Below are 16,494 nucleotides of genomic sequence, written 5' to 3' on the forward strand. Positions count from 1 at the left end.
AGATTGGCAAAGCTAGCATTGAGGATGAGTTCATTGAGTGTATTGGAGACAATTTCTTAAGAACAATACATTGTGGAACTAACCAGGGAACAAGCTATTTTAGATTTGGAGATGTGTAATCAGGCAGGATTAATGAATGATTTTATAGTGAAGGATCCTCTAGGCTAAAGTGATGATAACATGATAGAGTTTCACATTTAATTTGGGGGTGAGAAAGTTAGTTCTGAAAAGAGTGTCTTAAACTTAAATAAAGGCAATTAACAAAGGGATGAAGACAGAGTTCACTAAAATGGACTGGGAAAATAGATTAAAAAGGTGGTAGATAGGCAGTGGCAAGTATTTAAAAGGATATTTATAATTCTCTACCAAGACACATTCCCTTAAGAATAAAAGACTCCGCGAGAAAGATGCACCATCTGTGACCACCTAAGGAAGTAAAGGATGGTATCAAATTGAAAGAAATTACGTACAATGTGGCAAAGGTTAGTGGTAGGTGAGAAGATTGAGAAAATTTTAGAAACCAGCAAAGGTTGACATAAAATAAGAGAGAGAAAATCGATTATGAGATAGACTAGCAAGAAATATAAGGACATACAGTAGAAGGTCTACAAACATATAAAAGGAAGAGAGTAGCTAAAGTAAATGTTGGTCCCTCAGAAGGTGAAACTGGGATTAATAATGAGAAACAAGAAAATGGCAGAAACTTTGCACAAATATTTTGAATCTGTCTTCATCGTAGAAGACATTTAAAGTATATGAATAATCATAGAAAATCAGCGAGCGAAAGGGAGGGAGGAACTTAAAACAAACAATATCACTAGAGAAGTAGTACTTGGCAAACTAATGAGACTAAAGGCAGAAAAAGTTCCTTGGACCTGATGGCCTGCATCCTCGGGTCTTAAAAGAAGTGGCTGCAGGGATAATGACTGCATTGGCTGTAATCCTCCAAAATTCCCTTGATTCTGACAAGGTCCCAGTAGGTTGGAAAACCACAGATACAATGCTTTTATTCAAGAAAGGGGGAGGCAGCAAGCAGGACACTATAGGCTAGTTGGCCTTATCATCTATCATTAGGAAAATCCTAGAACCCATTATTGAGGAATTAGTAGCAGGACATTCATAAAATCATAATACAATCAAACAGAGTCAACATGGTTTTATGAAAGAGAAATCGTGTTTGACAAATTTATCAGAGTTCTTTGAGGATGTAACAAGCAGGGGTAGATAAAGGGGAACCAGCAGGTGTGGTGCATTTAGATGCATAATGAGGCTTAGCTGAGAGCCCAGGCAGTTAATCTAATAAGAGAACACCTGCAACCCAGAGGAAACATTAATTGATTGACAGCTTAGGCTCTGGTCTCTGTTGCCAATTTCACAATGTTTATTTACACAAGTTAAGCAGTTTCAAGGGTTTGTGGTTTTTGAAACTGGAAGGGCCTGGATGATTGACACTTATACCTATTTTCGCAATGGAGCCAGCTAGGTTGGCAGTGCTGGATGTGGGCTTTTGACCGGAACCAGGTTGGGAATCCCAGAATCGAGACCCGCCCGCCATTTTTAAAGGGTGCCCAAGTCAGTGCAACTCGGTGAAAATCCTGGCCAATGAGTCTGCAATGGGATATAAATGGGTTAAGTGAGTAAAACTTGGCAGATGGAATATAACATGGGAAGATGTGAGCTTATCCACCTTGGCATGAAGAATAGAAAAGCAAAATATTATTTGAAAGAAGAGAGACTACAGAATGTTGTGGTACAGAGCAATCTGAGTGTTCTCATGCATGAAACACAAAATGTTAGCATGCAGGTATAGAAAGTAAATAGGAAGGTAAGTAGAATTTTGGCCTTTATAGCAAGGGGATGGAGTACAAAAGTAGGAGTGTCTTGCTACAACTGTGTAGAGTGTTGGTGAGACCACACCTAGAATACCGCGTAGAGTTTTGGTTTCCTTATTTAAGGAGAGATAGACATGCACTGGAGGTAGTTCAGAGAAGGTTCACTAGATTGATTCCTGAGAAAAGGGGTTGGCTAATGAGCAGGTTGGGCCTGTACTCAATGCAGTTCAGAGAATGAGATGTAGCCTTTTTGAAACACATAAGATTCTGAGGGAGTTTGACAGGGAAGATATTGAGAGAATGTTTCCCCTTTTAGGGGAGCTAGGTGGAATAGAACTAGGGGGAATAGTTTCAGAATAATGGGTGCCCATCACTGAATACATTTAAGGCTGGGATAGATAGATTTTTCGTCTCTCTCAGGGAATTGAGCAGTATGAGGAGCAGGCAAGAAAGTGGGGTTGAATCCCATGATCAGCCATGTACGTATTGAATGGTGAAGCAGGCTTGACAGGCCATATGGTCTGTTTCTGTTCCTATTTCTTGTGTTCTTGTGGGTCTGTCATTTAAGATAGAAATTAGGAGAAATTTCTTCTCTCAGAGGGTCTTTGGAATCTTTGGAATTCTTGGACCCAGAAGCCATGGAGATTGAGTCATTGAATGTATTCAAGGCTGAGATAGACAGATTTTTGAAATATAGTTAAGGCAAGGGTTACGGGGAACAGGCATAAAAGTGGAGTTGAGGCCAAGATCAGATTAGCCATGATCTTATTGAATGGTTGAGCAGGCCCGAGGGGTCATTTAGCCTACTCCTGCCCCCATTTTTTATGTTCTTATCTTCATGCTTCTTCATTACAAACTTCCTATCCCAGCATAGTCTGAGGAGATTGTAGTTTTTATTTTAAAGTGTGATAAATGGGAAAGGATCCTGTACATGGTGTGAAAATATAATTGATGACTAGGAATATATTAATGAATTGTAAGGGGCTCATTCTAGATACATACATGGCCAACTACAGCACATTGTCCTTGTTTGCATAAACTTCACACCAACTTAGAACCACATACATCTTCATAATGCAGCTTTGATTATCCTATTTGAAAATCATGACTTTTGAATCCCTAATTACAAGTTCATTTTAATCTTTAAAAATAATAAGTCCTGAGCAAGCCACAAAGCTAATCTAATTTTCTAGCAACATAAGAGGGAGTACCCTGCCACAATAATTGTGATGCATAATTTCCTGCAAGTAGCAACACATAGTCCCAAATAGTTTTGACCCTTAAGCTTCTATTTAAGCAACATGGGAAGTCAAGGTTTTCACCAATGAGTTAGTTTGGCTTGACATCTGCAAAACCTAAGCTTTGATACCTCTATAGCCTTGCATTTAATGAGTCAGTAACATTGAAGCCTAATGTTGACTTTCCAGCAGATCTCAAACTTTGCAAGTCCACCTGATGACAATAAACATCATGCTGCGTGGGTCAATTACCACTGAGATCCATAATGTTTGATACCAATTTTAAAACCAGGAACTGGCATTGGCCATGCTTATGAGCAACTCATTAAAATCAAACTCATTGAAGCACACTTTGGTGGGATCATAGGAAGATATTGCAAATATCAGCCAGATTATAAATGGCATTTAACAAATTAGCAGGAATAAAATAGAATCTATCATCAGAGACAGAGTGACTAAGCACTTGAATAAGTATTAAATAATTAAAGAGAAACATCCTGGAGGTTATCATTGACTAGAAACTTAACTGGACCAGCTATTTAAATACTGTGGCTCAAGATAAAGTCAGAGGCTGGGAATTCTGTGGTGAGTAACTCACCTCCTGACTTCCAAAAGCCTGTCCATCACAAACAAAGCACAAGTCAGGAGTGTGATGGAATGCTCCCCATTTGCTTGGATGAGTGCAACTCCAGCAACACTCAAAAAGCTCAACATCACGCAAGACAAAGCAGCCCATTTGATCAGCACCCATCCAACACCTTAAATAATCACTCCCTCCACCTCCAATGCACAGTGGCAGCAGTATGTACCATATACAAGGTGCATTGCAACAACTTGCCAAATCACCTTGGACAGCACCTTCTAAACCTGCAAACTCTACCATCTAAAAAGACAAGGGCAGCAGATGCATAGGAGCACCACCATCTGCATGTTCTCCCCCAAATTACACACCACCTTGACCTGGAACTATATCACTATTCCTTCACTGTCGCTGGGTCAAAATCTTGGAACTACCTAACAGTGCTGTGGCTGCACCTAAACCACATGGACTCCAGGAGTTCAAGAAGGCAGCTGATCACAACCTTCTCAAGGGCAATTAGGTATGGGCAATAAATGCTGGCCATGCACTACAAGCGGCACATAAAAAAAATCTAGTTGAAGTTTTTGTACAGGTTACTAGCTTGGTGGATTGGGGAGTGTCTATGACCGTTGTCTATATGGACTTCCAAAAGGCATTTGATAAGGTTCTACACAAGAGATTATTAACATAGATGAAAGCGCCCAGAATTAGAGATAACCTTATGTGGGTTGATAATTGGTTGTGAGGTGACAGAGGATACATCTAAATAGAGAAGAAGGATTTCTCTGATTGGTGGGATATGACAATGATGTTCTCCAAAAATATGTTCTGGGGTCTCAGGTTATCAAAGATATTAATGCCTTGTATGAAGCAATAGTGAGTTGTATATCCAGGTTTGCAGATGACATTTGGTTGGCATAATAACTTTCATGGATCGGAACAGAAGTTTCAAAGGGATAGAGAGAGATTACCGCAAATAACAGCAAAATCTATCTGGAACATGGGTTAAAATCTTCTTAAAGAAATAGTGACCCCGAAAAACTCCATTCCCTGACTGCTTGACAAATAAAGTCTATGCGATGTTTTCTCCACAAACCCCCTAGCCTAGCTGCGCCCAAATCCTTTAAAGTATTTGTTTTTGTAAAACAACTACCTAATTGCTTTCTAAAATAATTTAAGGACTTTTTTTTATTCGTTCATAGGATGTGGGCCTCGCTGGCTAGGCCAGCATTTATGGCCCATCCCTAACTACCCTTAAGGAGGTGATGGTAAGCCACCTTCTTGAACTGCTGCGGTCCATGTGGTGTATGCACACCCACAGTGCTGTCAGGTAGTGAGTTCCAGGATTTTGAGCCAGTGACAGTGAAGGGATTGTGATATATTTCCAAGTCAGGATGGTGTGTGGCTTGGAGGGGAACTTGAAGGTGCTGGTGCTCCCATGCATCTGCTGCCCTTGTCCTTCTAGGTAGTAGAGGTCGGGGATTTTGAAGATGCTGTCGAAGGATCCTTGATGGTTGCTGCAGTGCATCTTGCAAATAGTACACACTGCTGCCAGTATGCATCGGTGGTACAGAGAACGAATGTTTAAGGTGTAGGCTAGGTTGCTAATTAAGTGGGCTGCCTTGCCCTGGATGGTGTGGAATTTCTTCAGTGTTGCTGGAGTCACACTCATCCAGGCAGGTGGAGAGTATTCCATCACACTTCTAACTTGTGCCTTGTAAATGGTGGACAGGCTTTGGGGAGTCAGGAGGTGAGTTGTTCACTGCAGAATTCCCAGCCTCTTACCAGTTCTTGTAGCCACAGTATTTATATGGCTGGTCCAGTTCAGTTTCTGGTCAGTGGTAACAACTGGGATGTTGATAGTGATGGATTCAGCGATGGTAACGCCATTGAATATCAAGAGAGATGGCTAGATTCTCTCTTGCTGGGGCTGGTCATTGCCTGGCACTTGTATGGTGTGAATGATACTTCCCACTTATCAGCCCAAGTCTGAATGTTGTCCAAGTCTTGCTGCACGTAGACAAGGATTGCTTCAATATCTGCGGAGTCACGAATGGTACTGAACATTTTGCTGATTGCACACTTCCCCACTTCTGATGTTATGGCAGCGAGAAGGTCATTGATGACACAGCTGATGATTGTTGGGCCTAGGACACTACCCTGAATAATTTTTGCAGTGATGTTCTGGGCCTGAGATCATTTGCCTCCACCAACCACAACCATCTTCCTTTGTGCTAGGTATGGTTTCAACCAGTGGAGTTTTTTACCCCCGATTCCAATGGACTTCAGTTTTGCTCTGGCTCCTTGAAGCCACAGTTAGCCAAATGCTGCCTTGATGTCAAGGGTAGTCACTCTCACCTCCCCTCTTGAGTTCAGTACTTTGGTCCATGTTTGGACAAAGACTGTAATGAGGTCAGGAGCTGAGAGGCCCTGACGTAACCAAAATTGAGTGTCAGTGAGCAGGTTATTGCTGAGTAAATGCCACTTGAGAGCACTGTTGATGACCCCTTCTATCACTCTGCTGATGATTGAGAGTAGACTGATGGGGCAGTAAATGGCCTGTTGGATTTGTCCTGCTTTTTGTAGACAGCAAAGAATGATCCATGGCATAATATTTCAAATTCTAACCACATTCTATATAATTATCTTTTCTCAACTTCCTTTTGAACCCTGTTATTATCATAATTCTATGCCCTCTCATCACTTACTATCTTACTGACCAGTAAATGCCACTATCATTATTGGCCTTATTATAATCCTTTATACTCTCTAACAGGTGACTCCCTAACCTCCTTTAATAAAATAAAATCCTAACTTCTCAAATGTCTCTTCAGGGCTGTAAACCCTCCTCCTTGCTAACATCCCAGTGTATCTATGCTGCATCTTATCCTTTGTTGTTATATCCTTCCTCCAATGGAGTACCCAAAGCCGTACACAGTACTGCAACAACCTTTTGGGAAGTGTTTTCTTTGAAAGGATAATGAAATATGAATGAAAAGTAGACAAGATTGGAAATGTTATATTACACACAAACTTAATAGTTTCCATTACCTTTGATCATGGGATAGATCCATAGCCCTGATGCCAGCATCACAACCAGGGTAAATATATAGTTGCTTGAAGTCACAGGCTTGCCACACTTCTACCACACCATTATCACCCCCTGTTACCAGGTTTTGTCCATCACTGCTGAGAAGTAATGCCTAGAGGAAAAAAAAATCAGTATTCAGTCATTTAGAAGTTTTTTTTAACCCTTTAATTATATAAATAAATACTAATAAACCTAGGGGGAGAAATTGGGATCATACCACATTTTCAGCGTGAAATGAGGGGTGCAATTGTGATGTGAGCCCAAAATATGTGTCCAAAGTCCAATTTCAATTGAGCCCCATCTACACAATGTCGACCAATTGGGCGTACTGATGCAACTTGCCGTTCAGGAAGTTAGAAATGAGCAAGTTGGCTTGCAAGTATGTCTGGGGGATGTGGAGGGAGGATGTGGGGGGCAAGAGGGGCACTGGGGAGGAACTGCAGGATTGCAAGCCATAGGTGGAAGCAATCTGCCCTATTGTGTGCAGCCAGAAGGTACACACCTGGATCTACAGAAGTGAAACTGAAAGAAGTTGTATTTAGCTTTTTTTGCTTGTGGCTTCAAGCAGTCCCTTCTAGGGGCAGTTAGACTGCTGAAGATCCACAACAAGTGGATGAACCATGCTGTACACTGTTTTTTTACTGAACGGCACCCAAACATGTTACAAGGTAGAACAGGATCACTGAATGCCTAGTCCAGTATTTCTAGACTTAATGCTGAATTATTGTAAAAATATTATATTACTGATTCACTGCCTATCCAGCAAGGAGTATTCTGAGGCTTTCCATCAGATAAAAATGAATAGTTTACTATAATAATATTTTCTTGTTATTAGAACGTATTTATTAAATTTAGTTTTTAATTATTTTTTTCCCTGTGTGTTCATTAAAGCCAGAAACGTAAATGCTAGAGAATAGAGGAACTCTGTATTACATCCAGTTATATCAGGTTTTCCCAAACTGTGTTCCATGGAAGTTTTGTATGATATAACAAGGGGTTCTGAGGTAGTGTGGATGCGGTAGTGTGGGCGGAGTGTGGAAGTCTACCAGGCTTGTCCAACTCACGGCACTGAACTCATTCAACTAATGTATATTTGAAAAGTGCTATAAAGTTGCTTGTCCAATCAGAGGCTTGTTTCTCCCTCTATTGGCTGCGGATAGATATGTGATTGGGCTAGCAGGAAACAGTGGGAAAGTAGGTTTTCAAGGTGAGAGGGGGAGGGCGGGTCTCGGTGCGTGGGAGCGGGAGTGAGGGCGGGCCTTGGCGCGCCGGCGCAATAGGGAGGGTTGGAAAATGGGGCCCACTGACATGTTTGTGTGTGTGTGTGTGTATGTGAGAGAGAGAGGGGGACAAGTGTCTGTGTGTGTGCAAGAGAGATAGGTGAATGTGTGTGTTTGTATATATGCGTGAGTGAGTGAGGAGTGGAGAATGTGTGTGAGAGAGGCTGAGGTGGGGAGAGTGTGTATGTTTGTGTATGTGAGAGAGAGAGGGGAGAGGGTGAGTGTGTATGTGCATGAGAGAGAGGTGAGAATGTGTGTGTGTGTGAGAGAGAGAGACAGAATGTGTGTGACTGCACGTGTGTGTGTGTGAGGTGAGTGTGTGAGAGAGAGAGAGACAGGAGAGAGTGTGTGTGAGAGAGAGGTGAGAGTGTGTGTGTGTGTGAGCGAGAGAGGACTGAGAGTGTATGTGCACAAGATGGGAGAGTATGTGTGTGCGTGAGAGAGAGGAGAAAGAGTGTGTGCGCGAGAGAGAGGGGAGAGTGTGTGTCCATGTCTGTGTCAGATATGAGAATCCAGCACTCCAGCATCACTCCTAATATTAAACGAATGTGAGCAAAAGAAGCAGCATCACTGCTCCCATTAAAAAAATGACATAAAGGTAAGACTTAAGAACTTTGTCAAAAAAGAGAACTTTTTAATTATAATAAATGTATACATATAAGAAATAGAAAAGGCTTCTATAAATTTGGTTTTGTATACTTGTACCTATTGCACAAAAATAATCAATTTTTGTGGTTTAACTCTTCAACATAATAAGAATGCATCTTAAAGGTTCTGTCAATATTCTCGGCAGATCAAAAGGGTTCCATGGTTGGAAAAGTTTGGGAAACACTGACTTATATTAATCCTGATATAGTAATCCATATCAAGTTCACATACAGCTGAGTGTCAACTCTACCTTATAAATTTTCAACTTGCCAACCAGTAACTGGCACTTCAAAAGTTCCAAGACTGAGAATTAAAGAGGAAGTTTGATCACTTTAATAAACAATCATAGAAGAAAATTCCTGTTCCAAACTGACAGTTGGCAAGCATGGAAAAGGCACAAAGAATCCAAATAGTCATAACCTAAAGGTCTACTTCATTAAAAAGATTGGTATATCGTGTTGCGGCTTCGTACGCCACTTACTCTGGTTGAATCATTGGTTTCCATCTGCCCTAATAGTTTGCCATTGATGCTAAAATTACAGAATCGTCCTCGCTCATAGTAGATGATGCAATGACCTTCGCTGGATACAGAAATAAGACGTGGGTAGACACAGTTTTCCGGCCCCTCCAGGGCTCTAAGAAGATCCCCAGTAATTGTATGCACCAGACATGGTCCTTCTGTAAAAGAACAACACAAATATGTTCAGTAAAAATCTCAAACATCTGCTGGAAAGGATTGAAATTGTTCATTCCTTTAGATGAGTGACACTTTGGGATTAAACTATGCTGAAGGGAAGGATTTATTAAAATAACAAAAATATTAATACTTTCTGCTGTGGCATGCCTGCTCACCTTTGGCACCGCTGATGACAAGTCCCAGTTCAGCGCACACAGATACAGAAACAACTTCATGGTCATGCCCAGTCAAGACAGCTCTCGGAGCAGGGTAATCACCTGAAAGTAAAAATCAGAGAACATGCCATTTAACAAAAGCAAATGGAATATATAACTAGGATATCCTTTAGGTGAAAATATTATCCATTTGTACCCTTTGAATTAAAGGCAGCCTGACAACAGTTTTACATTTAATTAAAACAACATAATGCTTCTGTAATTTTAGCAAGCACCTTTATTTCTTTCTTTCACCATTGCCCAAAAGAAAGCGGCAAATGTGATACATTCCTAATTCTCTTTGTGATGTCACCATAGGGGTGCAAGTTGATTTCATTATTAATTTTGCTTGGTCTCTCCTTCAGTGGGAACTGGCCAAGAGAAGTCATTAGCTGAGGTAAGCGTTTCTGCCCTTCATATCAAGGTGACATTTGACCAAGTACAGCAACAAGAAGCTTGAGTAATCCTGAAATGAGGAGGATCGGCAGAAAACTCTCCAGTGGCTAGAGTCATACGTGGCACAAAGGAAGATGATTGTGGTCACTGGGGTCAATCATCTTATTTGGAGTCCTCAAAGCACTGACCTGATTTCTGAAAAAGTATATGATCTAATTTCAGCATCTGAAGGACTGAACTGGATTAGTGTAACAGCTGGCTAAAAAGCTACTCTAAAGTCATCCACTTGTCCTTTAGGGGAAGAGACTAATAGAAGGTACAGCTATATCCAAAGAGTGGAAGGTGGTGAAAATATAAGACAACTCACCGAATAAAATGCAAAGACAATATGAAGTCTTAAGCTTGAAAGCTAGATTTTGTTTTTTATGAGGGTGTGAGCTGATTTTCTATTTCACGAAGAGAAAGGGGCATCATGGGGTCATGGCACAGAATGGGTTAGTACCTGTAATAGTAGATGTCTGGAATCAGAATAATCATTTAACAAGAAATTGATTATTCTGTCACTGTCAAGTTATTTCTAACAGATGTGATGGGAGGTTAGAGGTTGTAACACGCATGCAAGCAAAGAAGGAAAACTCATTCACTCACTCACTTTTCCAGAACCGATTCATCCAATTCAGGGTCGCGGGGAGTTGGAGCCTATCCCGACAGGCAATGGTACTCAGCGGGGTACATCATAGGGCACACGCTCACACGCACACACATAGGGGCAATTTATCATAGCCAATCCACCTAACCAGCACATCTTTGGACAGTGGGAGGAAGCCAGAGCACCCGGAGGAAATCCACACAGGCACGGAGAAAGTGCAAACACCACACAGAGAGACATCCAAGATCAGGATCGACCCTGGGTCCTTGGAGCTGTGAGGCAGCAGCACTAACGACTGCGCCACCATGCCACCCAGAAGGAAAACTACTTCTTGAAATTAAAAGTGGATTTTCAATTTAAATCTCTACATTTTATGTAATGGTTCACCTTCTCAGTCCACTGTCTTCCTCTGCAGTAAATACGGCAAAAACTGCCATGCCAGAGTAGGGCTCCTGAGCCACACCAGGCGATGCTTAATACAGAGCTGACCACCATGGCGCAAACCATCATCTTACAAGACGGAAGACTGCCACCATATTTGGGTTATAGCCATTTTTATGCTTGGGGATACTTTTTGCATGTCATAATGGGTGGATTAATGTGAAAGATTCTCAATTCTGCAGCAAGAAACAAAACAATATTGAGATAGAGAAGCTGTCTTTGAAAAATGGTTAAGTAAAAGCTTCAACAACTTTTTAAGCCATTATACTCTGAACTATTAATTTCATTGAAAATACACATTAGTACTTGCTCATATTTGACTTAGGCCCCAATCGTATTTCCATCTTTGAATTAAATCGTGCCAATACCGGACTGGTTATTCTGATATACATTTTTATTTACAGGTTTTCAAATCCTCAGCAGAATTAGAGTCATGGAAGAAAGAAAGAAAGACTTGCATTTATATAACACGTTTCATGAATGCTGGATGTCCCAAAGCACTTTACAGCCAATGAAGTGCTTTTGAAGTGTAGTCACTGTTGTAATGTAGGAAACACAGCATCCAATTTGTGCGCTGAATGCTCCCACAACAGCAATGTGATAGTGACCAGATAATCTGCTTTTGGGATATTGATCGAGGGATAAATATTGGCCAGGACAGGAGGGCTAAAAGCAAAACATTGCACATGCTGGAAATCTAAATTTAAAAACAGAAAATGCTGGAAATACGTAGCAAGTCAAGCGGCATCTGTGGAAAGAATTAGAATTAATATCAGAACTCCTAAAGCAGGATCATTGTCCTGAAACATTAACTCTGTTCTTTCCATAGATGCTGCCTGACTTACTGAGCATTTTCAGCATTTTCTGTTTTTCTTATACCATGGATAACTCCCCTGCTCTTCTTAAAAATAGTGCTATAGGATGTTTTATGCCCACATGAGAGCAGATAAGGCCTTGGATTAATGTCTCATCTGAAAGATGAAACCTCTGACATTGCAGCACTTCCTCGGTACTGCACTAGAGTATTAGCCTAGGTTGTTAACCCACAACCTTCTGACGCAAAGGCAAAAGTGCTACCAACTGAGCCACAGCTGACACATGGGGAAGGTGGTAGCATAGCGGTATTGTAACTGGACTAGTAATCCAGAGGCCCAGGGTAATGCTCACGGGGCCCAGGTTCAAATCGCACCATGATGACCATGAAACCATTGTCGATTGTCCTAAAAACCCAACTGGTTCACCAATGTCCTTTAGGGAAGGAAATCTGCTGTTCTTACCTGGTTTGGCCTACATGTGACCCTAGACCCACAGCAATGTGGTTGACTCTGAAATGGCCTAGCAAGCCACTGTGCTATATCAAACTGCTACAGAAAATTGGATATGGAATGAAGCTGGACAGATCACCCGGCATCGACCTAGGCACCGATAATGGTAAATTCAGCCCTGTCGACCCTGCAAAGTCTTCCTAATTAACATCTAGGGGCTTCTGGCAAAGTTGGGAGAGCTGTCTCAGCAGCCTGACAGTCATACTCATGAAATCGTGCCTTAAGAGATAATGTCCCAGACACTACCATCACAATCCCAGCAGTAGTGGCAGCACAGTGGTATGCAGTCAGGAGCAAGTTGCCCTGGGAGACCTCAACACCGACTCCGGACCCCATGAAATCTCATGGCATCAGGTCAAAAATAGGCAAAAAAACCTCCTGCTTATTACCACGTGTCCCCCCCACGCCCTCAGCTGATGAGTAAGTACTCCTTCATGTTAAACACCATTTGGAGGAAGCACCAGAGGTGGCAAGGGCGCAGAATGTGCTCTGGGTGTGGGGCTTCAATGTCTATCACCAAGAGTGGCTCGGTAGCATCACTACTGACCAATATGGCCGAATCCTAAAGTTCTAACTGCTAGCCTGGGTCCGCGACAGGTGGTGTATAACTGACCTCATCCTCACTAGCCTGCCTGCCCCACAGTTCTTGTAGAGACCAAGTCCCATCTTCATACTGAGGGCACCCTTCATTGTGTTGTGTGGCACTTATGACCATGCTAAATGAGATAGCTTTCAAACAGATCTAGCAACTCAAGAGTGGGCAACCATGAGGCACTATGGGCCACCAGCAGCAGCAAAATTGTATTCAACCACAATCTGTAACCTCATGGTCTAGCATATCCCCCACTCTAACATTATCACCAAACCAGGGAATCAACCCTGGTTCAAAGAAGAGTGCAGGAGGGGGTGCAGGACAGCACCAGTCAACATGGTGTAACTACAACACAGGAATACTTGTATGCCAAACAGCATAAGCAGCATATTTAGACAATGCTACGTGATTCCACAACCATCAGATCACATCTAAGTTCTGCAGTACAGCCACATCCATTCCTGAATGGTGGTGGACAATTAAACAACTCACTGGAGGAGGAGACTCCACAATATCCCCATCAATGATGGGGGAGCCCAGCACATCAGTGCAAAAGATAAGGCTGAAGCATTTGCAACAATCTTCAGCCAGAAGTGTCAAGTGGATGACCCATCTCGGCCTCCTTCAGTGGTGGCCAACGTCACAGATGCCAGGCTTCAGCCAATTCGATTCATTCCACATGATATCAAGAAACGGCTGAAAGCACTGGATACTGCAAAGGATATGGGCCCTGACAATATTCCAGCAATAGTACTGAAGATTGGTGCTCCAGAACTTGCCGTGCCCCTAGCCAAGCTGTTCCAGTACAGCTACACTGGCATCAGGGAAGGTGATAACGTAGTGGTATTGTCACTGGACTAGTAATCCAGAGACCAAGGGTAATGGTCTGGGGACCCGGGTTTGAATCCTGCCATGGCAGATGGTGGAATTTGAAATCAATAAAAATCTGGAATTAAAAGTCTAATGATGAAACCATTGTCAATTCTTGTAAAAACCCATCTGGTTCACGAGTGTCCTTTTGGGAAGGAAATCTGTCGTCGTTACCTGGTCTGGCTTACATGTGACTCCAGGACCACAGCAATATGGTTGACTCTTAAATGCCCTCTGAAATAGTCTAGCAAGCCACCTCAGTTGTATCAAAAAAGGAATGAAACTGGACGAAACAACTGGCATCGACCTAGGCACCAGAAACGACAATGACAATCTCAGCCCTGTTGACCCTGCAAAATCCACCTTATTAACATCTGGGGGCTAGTGCCTATGGGCTGTCTCACAGACTAGTCAAGCAATAGCCTGACATAATCATACTTACAGAATCATATCTTACAGATAATGTCACACCACCACTTACAGACACCACCATCACCATACCTGGGTATGTCCTGTCCCACCGGCAGGACAGACCCAGCAGAGGTGGCAGCACAGTGGTATACAGTCGAGAGGGAGTTGCCCTGTGAGTCCTCAACATCGACTCTGGACCCCATGAAATCTCATGGCATCAGGTCAAACATGGGCAAGGAAACCTCCTGCTGATTGCCATGTACCGCCCTCCCTCAGCTGATGAATCAGTGCTCCTGCATGTTGAACGCCACTTGGAGGAAGCAATGAGGGTGGAAAAGGCATAGAACGTGCTCTGGGTGGGGGACTTCAATGTCCATCCCCAAGAATGGCTCAGTGGCACCACTACAGACTGAGCTGGCCAAGTCCTAAAGGACGTAACTACTAGACTGGGTCTGCAGCAGGTGGTGAGGGAACCAACAAGAGGGAAAAACATACTTGACCTCATCCTCACCAACCTGCCTGCCACAGATGCATCTGTCCATGGTAGAAGTGACCACCATACAGTTGTTGTGGAGATGAAGTCCCGCCTTCACGGGATACGCTCCATTGTGTTGTGTGGCACTACCACCGTACTAAATGGGATAGATTTCAAACAGATCTAGCAACTCATGGCTGGGCATCCATGAGGCACTGTGGGCCATCAGCATCAGCAGAATTGTACTCGAACACAATCTGTAACCTCATGGCCTGGCATATCCCCCATTCTACCAATACCATCAATCCAGGGGATCAACCCTGGTTCAATGAGAGTGCAGGAGGCTGTGTCTGGAGCAGCACCAGGCATACCTAAAAATGAGGTGTCAATCTGGTGAAGTTATAACACAGGACTACTTGCATGCCAAATAGCAAAAGCAGCAAGTGACAGACAGAGCTAAACGATCCCACAACCAACAGATCAGATCTAAGCTCTGGAGTCCTGCCACATCCAGTCATAAATGGTGGTGGACAATTAGACAACTCACTGGAGAAGGAGGCTCCACAAATATCCCCATCCTCAATGATGGGACAGCCCAGCACACCAGTGCAAAAGATAAGGCTGAGTCATTTGCTACAATCTTCAACCAAAAGAGCTGAATGGATGATCCATCTCGACCTCCTCCAGAGGTCCCCAGCATTGCAGATGCCAGTCTTCTGCCAATTCAATTCACTCCACGTAATATCAAGAAATGGCTGAAGGCACTGGATACTGCAAAGACTATGGACCTTGACAATATTCTGGCAATAGTACTGAAGACTTGTGCTCCAGAACTTGCCAGGCCCCTAGCCAAGCTATTCCAGTACTGCTGCAACACTGGCATCTACCCAGCTATGTGGAAAATTGCCCAGGTATGCACTGTACACAAAAACCAGGACAAATCCAACCCGGCCAATTACCACCCCATCAGTCTATTCCCCATCAACAGTAATGGAAGGGGTCATTAGCCATGCCATCAAGCAGCGCTTGCTCAGCAATAACCTGCCCAGTTTGGGTTCTGCCAGGGCCACTCAGCTCCTGACCTCCTTATAGCCTTGGTTCAAACATGGACAAAAGATCTCAACTCCTGAGGTGAGGTGACAGTGACTGCCCTTGACATCAAGGCCGCGTTTGACTGTGGCATCAAGGAGCCCTAGCAAAACTGGAGTCAATGGGAATCGGGGGAAAACTCCACTGGCTGGAGTCATACCTAGCACAAAGGAAGATGGTTGTCGTTGCTGGAGGTCAATCACCTCAGCTCCAGGAATGTTTGCTGATGATTGCACAATGTTCTGCATCATTCACGGCTCCTCAGATACTGAAGCAGTCCATGTCCAAATGTAGCAAGACTTAGATAATATCCAGGCTTGGGATGACAAATGGCAAGTAAGATTAGTGCTACACGAGTGCCTGGCAATGACCACCTTCAACAAGAGAGAGTCTAACCATCACCCCATGACATTCAATGGCATTACTATCAACGCCCTGACGGTTACCATTGACCAGGAATTGAACAGGGCTAGCTATATAAATACTGTGGCTACAAGAGCAGGCCAGAGGCTCAGAATCCTGCAGCTGGTAACTCACCTCCTGACTCCCCAAAGCCTGTCCACAAGGTACAAGTTAGGAGTGTAGTGGAATACTCTCCACTTGCCTGGATGAGTGCAACTCCAACAATACTCAAGAAGCCTGACACCATCCTGGACAAAGCAGCCTGCTTGATTGGCACCCATCCA

At 43.1% G+C, this 16,494-nt stretch overlaps 1 protein-coding gene across 2 annotated transcripts in view; it reads right to left on the bottom strand.

Annotated features, from left to right (window-relative positions):
• The window catches only part of nbeaa (neurobeachin a), a 1,012,857-nt gene that overhangs the window by 11,047 nt on the left and 985,316 nt on the right, over positions 1 to 16,494 (bottom strand). For both annotated transcript variants that reach the window (XM_078545316.1, XM_078545315.1), the window contains 3 exons: positions 9,522 to 9,623; positions 9,151 to 9,347; positions 6,702 to 6,853 (listed from right to left, as the gene is read on the bottom strand). In XM_078545316.1, the coding sequence (XP_078401442.1) occupies positions 6,702 to 6,853; positions 9,151 to 9,347; positions 9,522 to 9,623 (451 nt within the window). The remainder of the gene's footprint in view (positions 1 to 6,701; positions 6,854 to 9,150; positions 9,348 to 9,521; positions 9,624 to 16,494) is intronic.

Source organism: Cetorhinus maximus, chromosome 7, assembly GCF_964194155.1.
Source record: "Cetorhinus maximus chromosome 7, sCetMax3.hap1.1, whole genome shotgun sequence".
Lineage (NCBI taxonomy): Eukaryota > Metazoa > Chordata > Chondrichthyes > Lamniformes > Cetorhinidae > Cetorhinus > Cetorhinus maximus.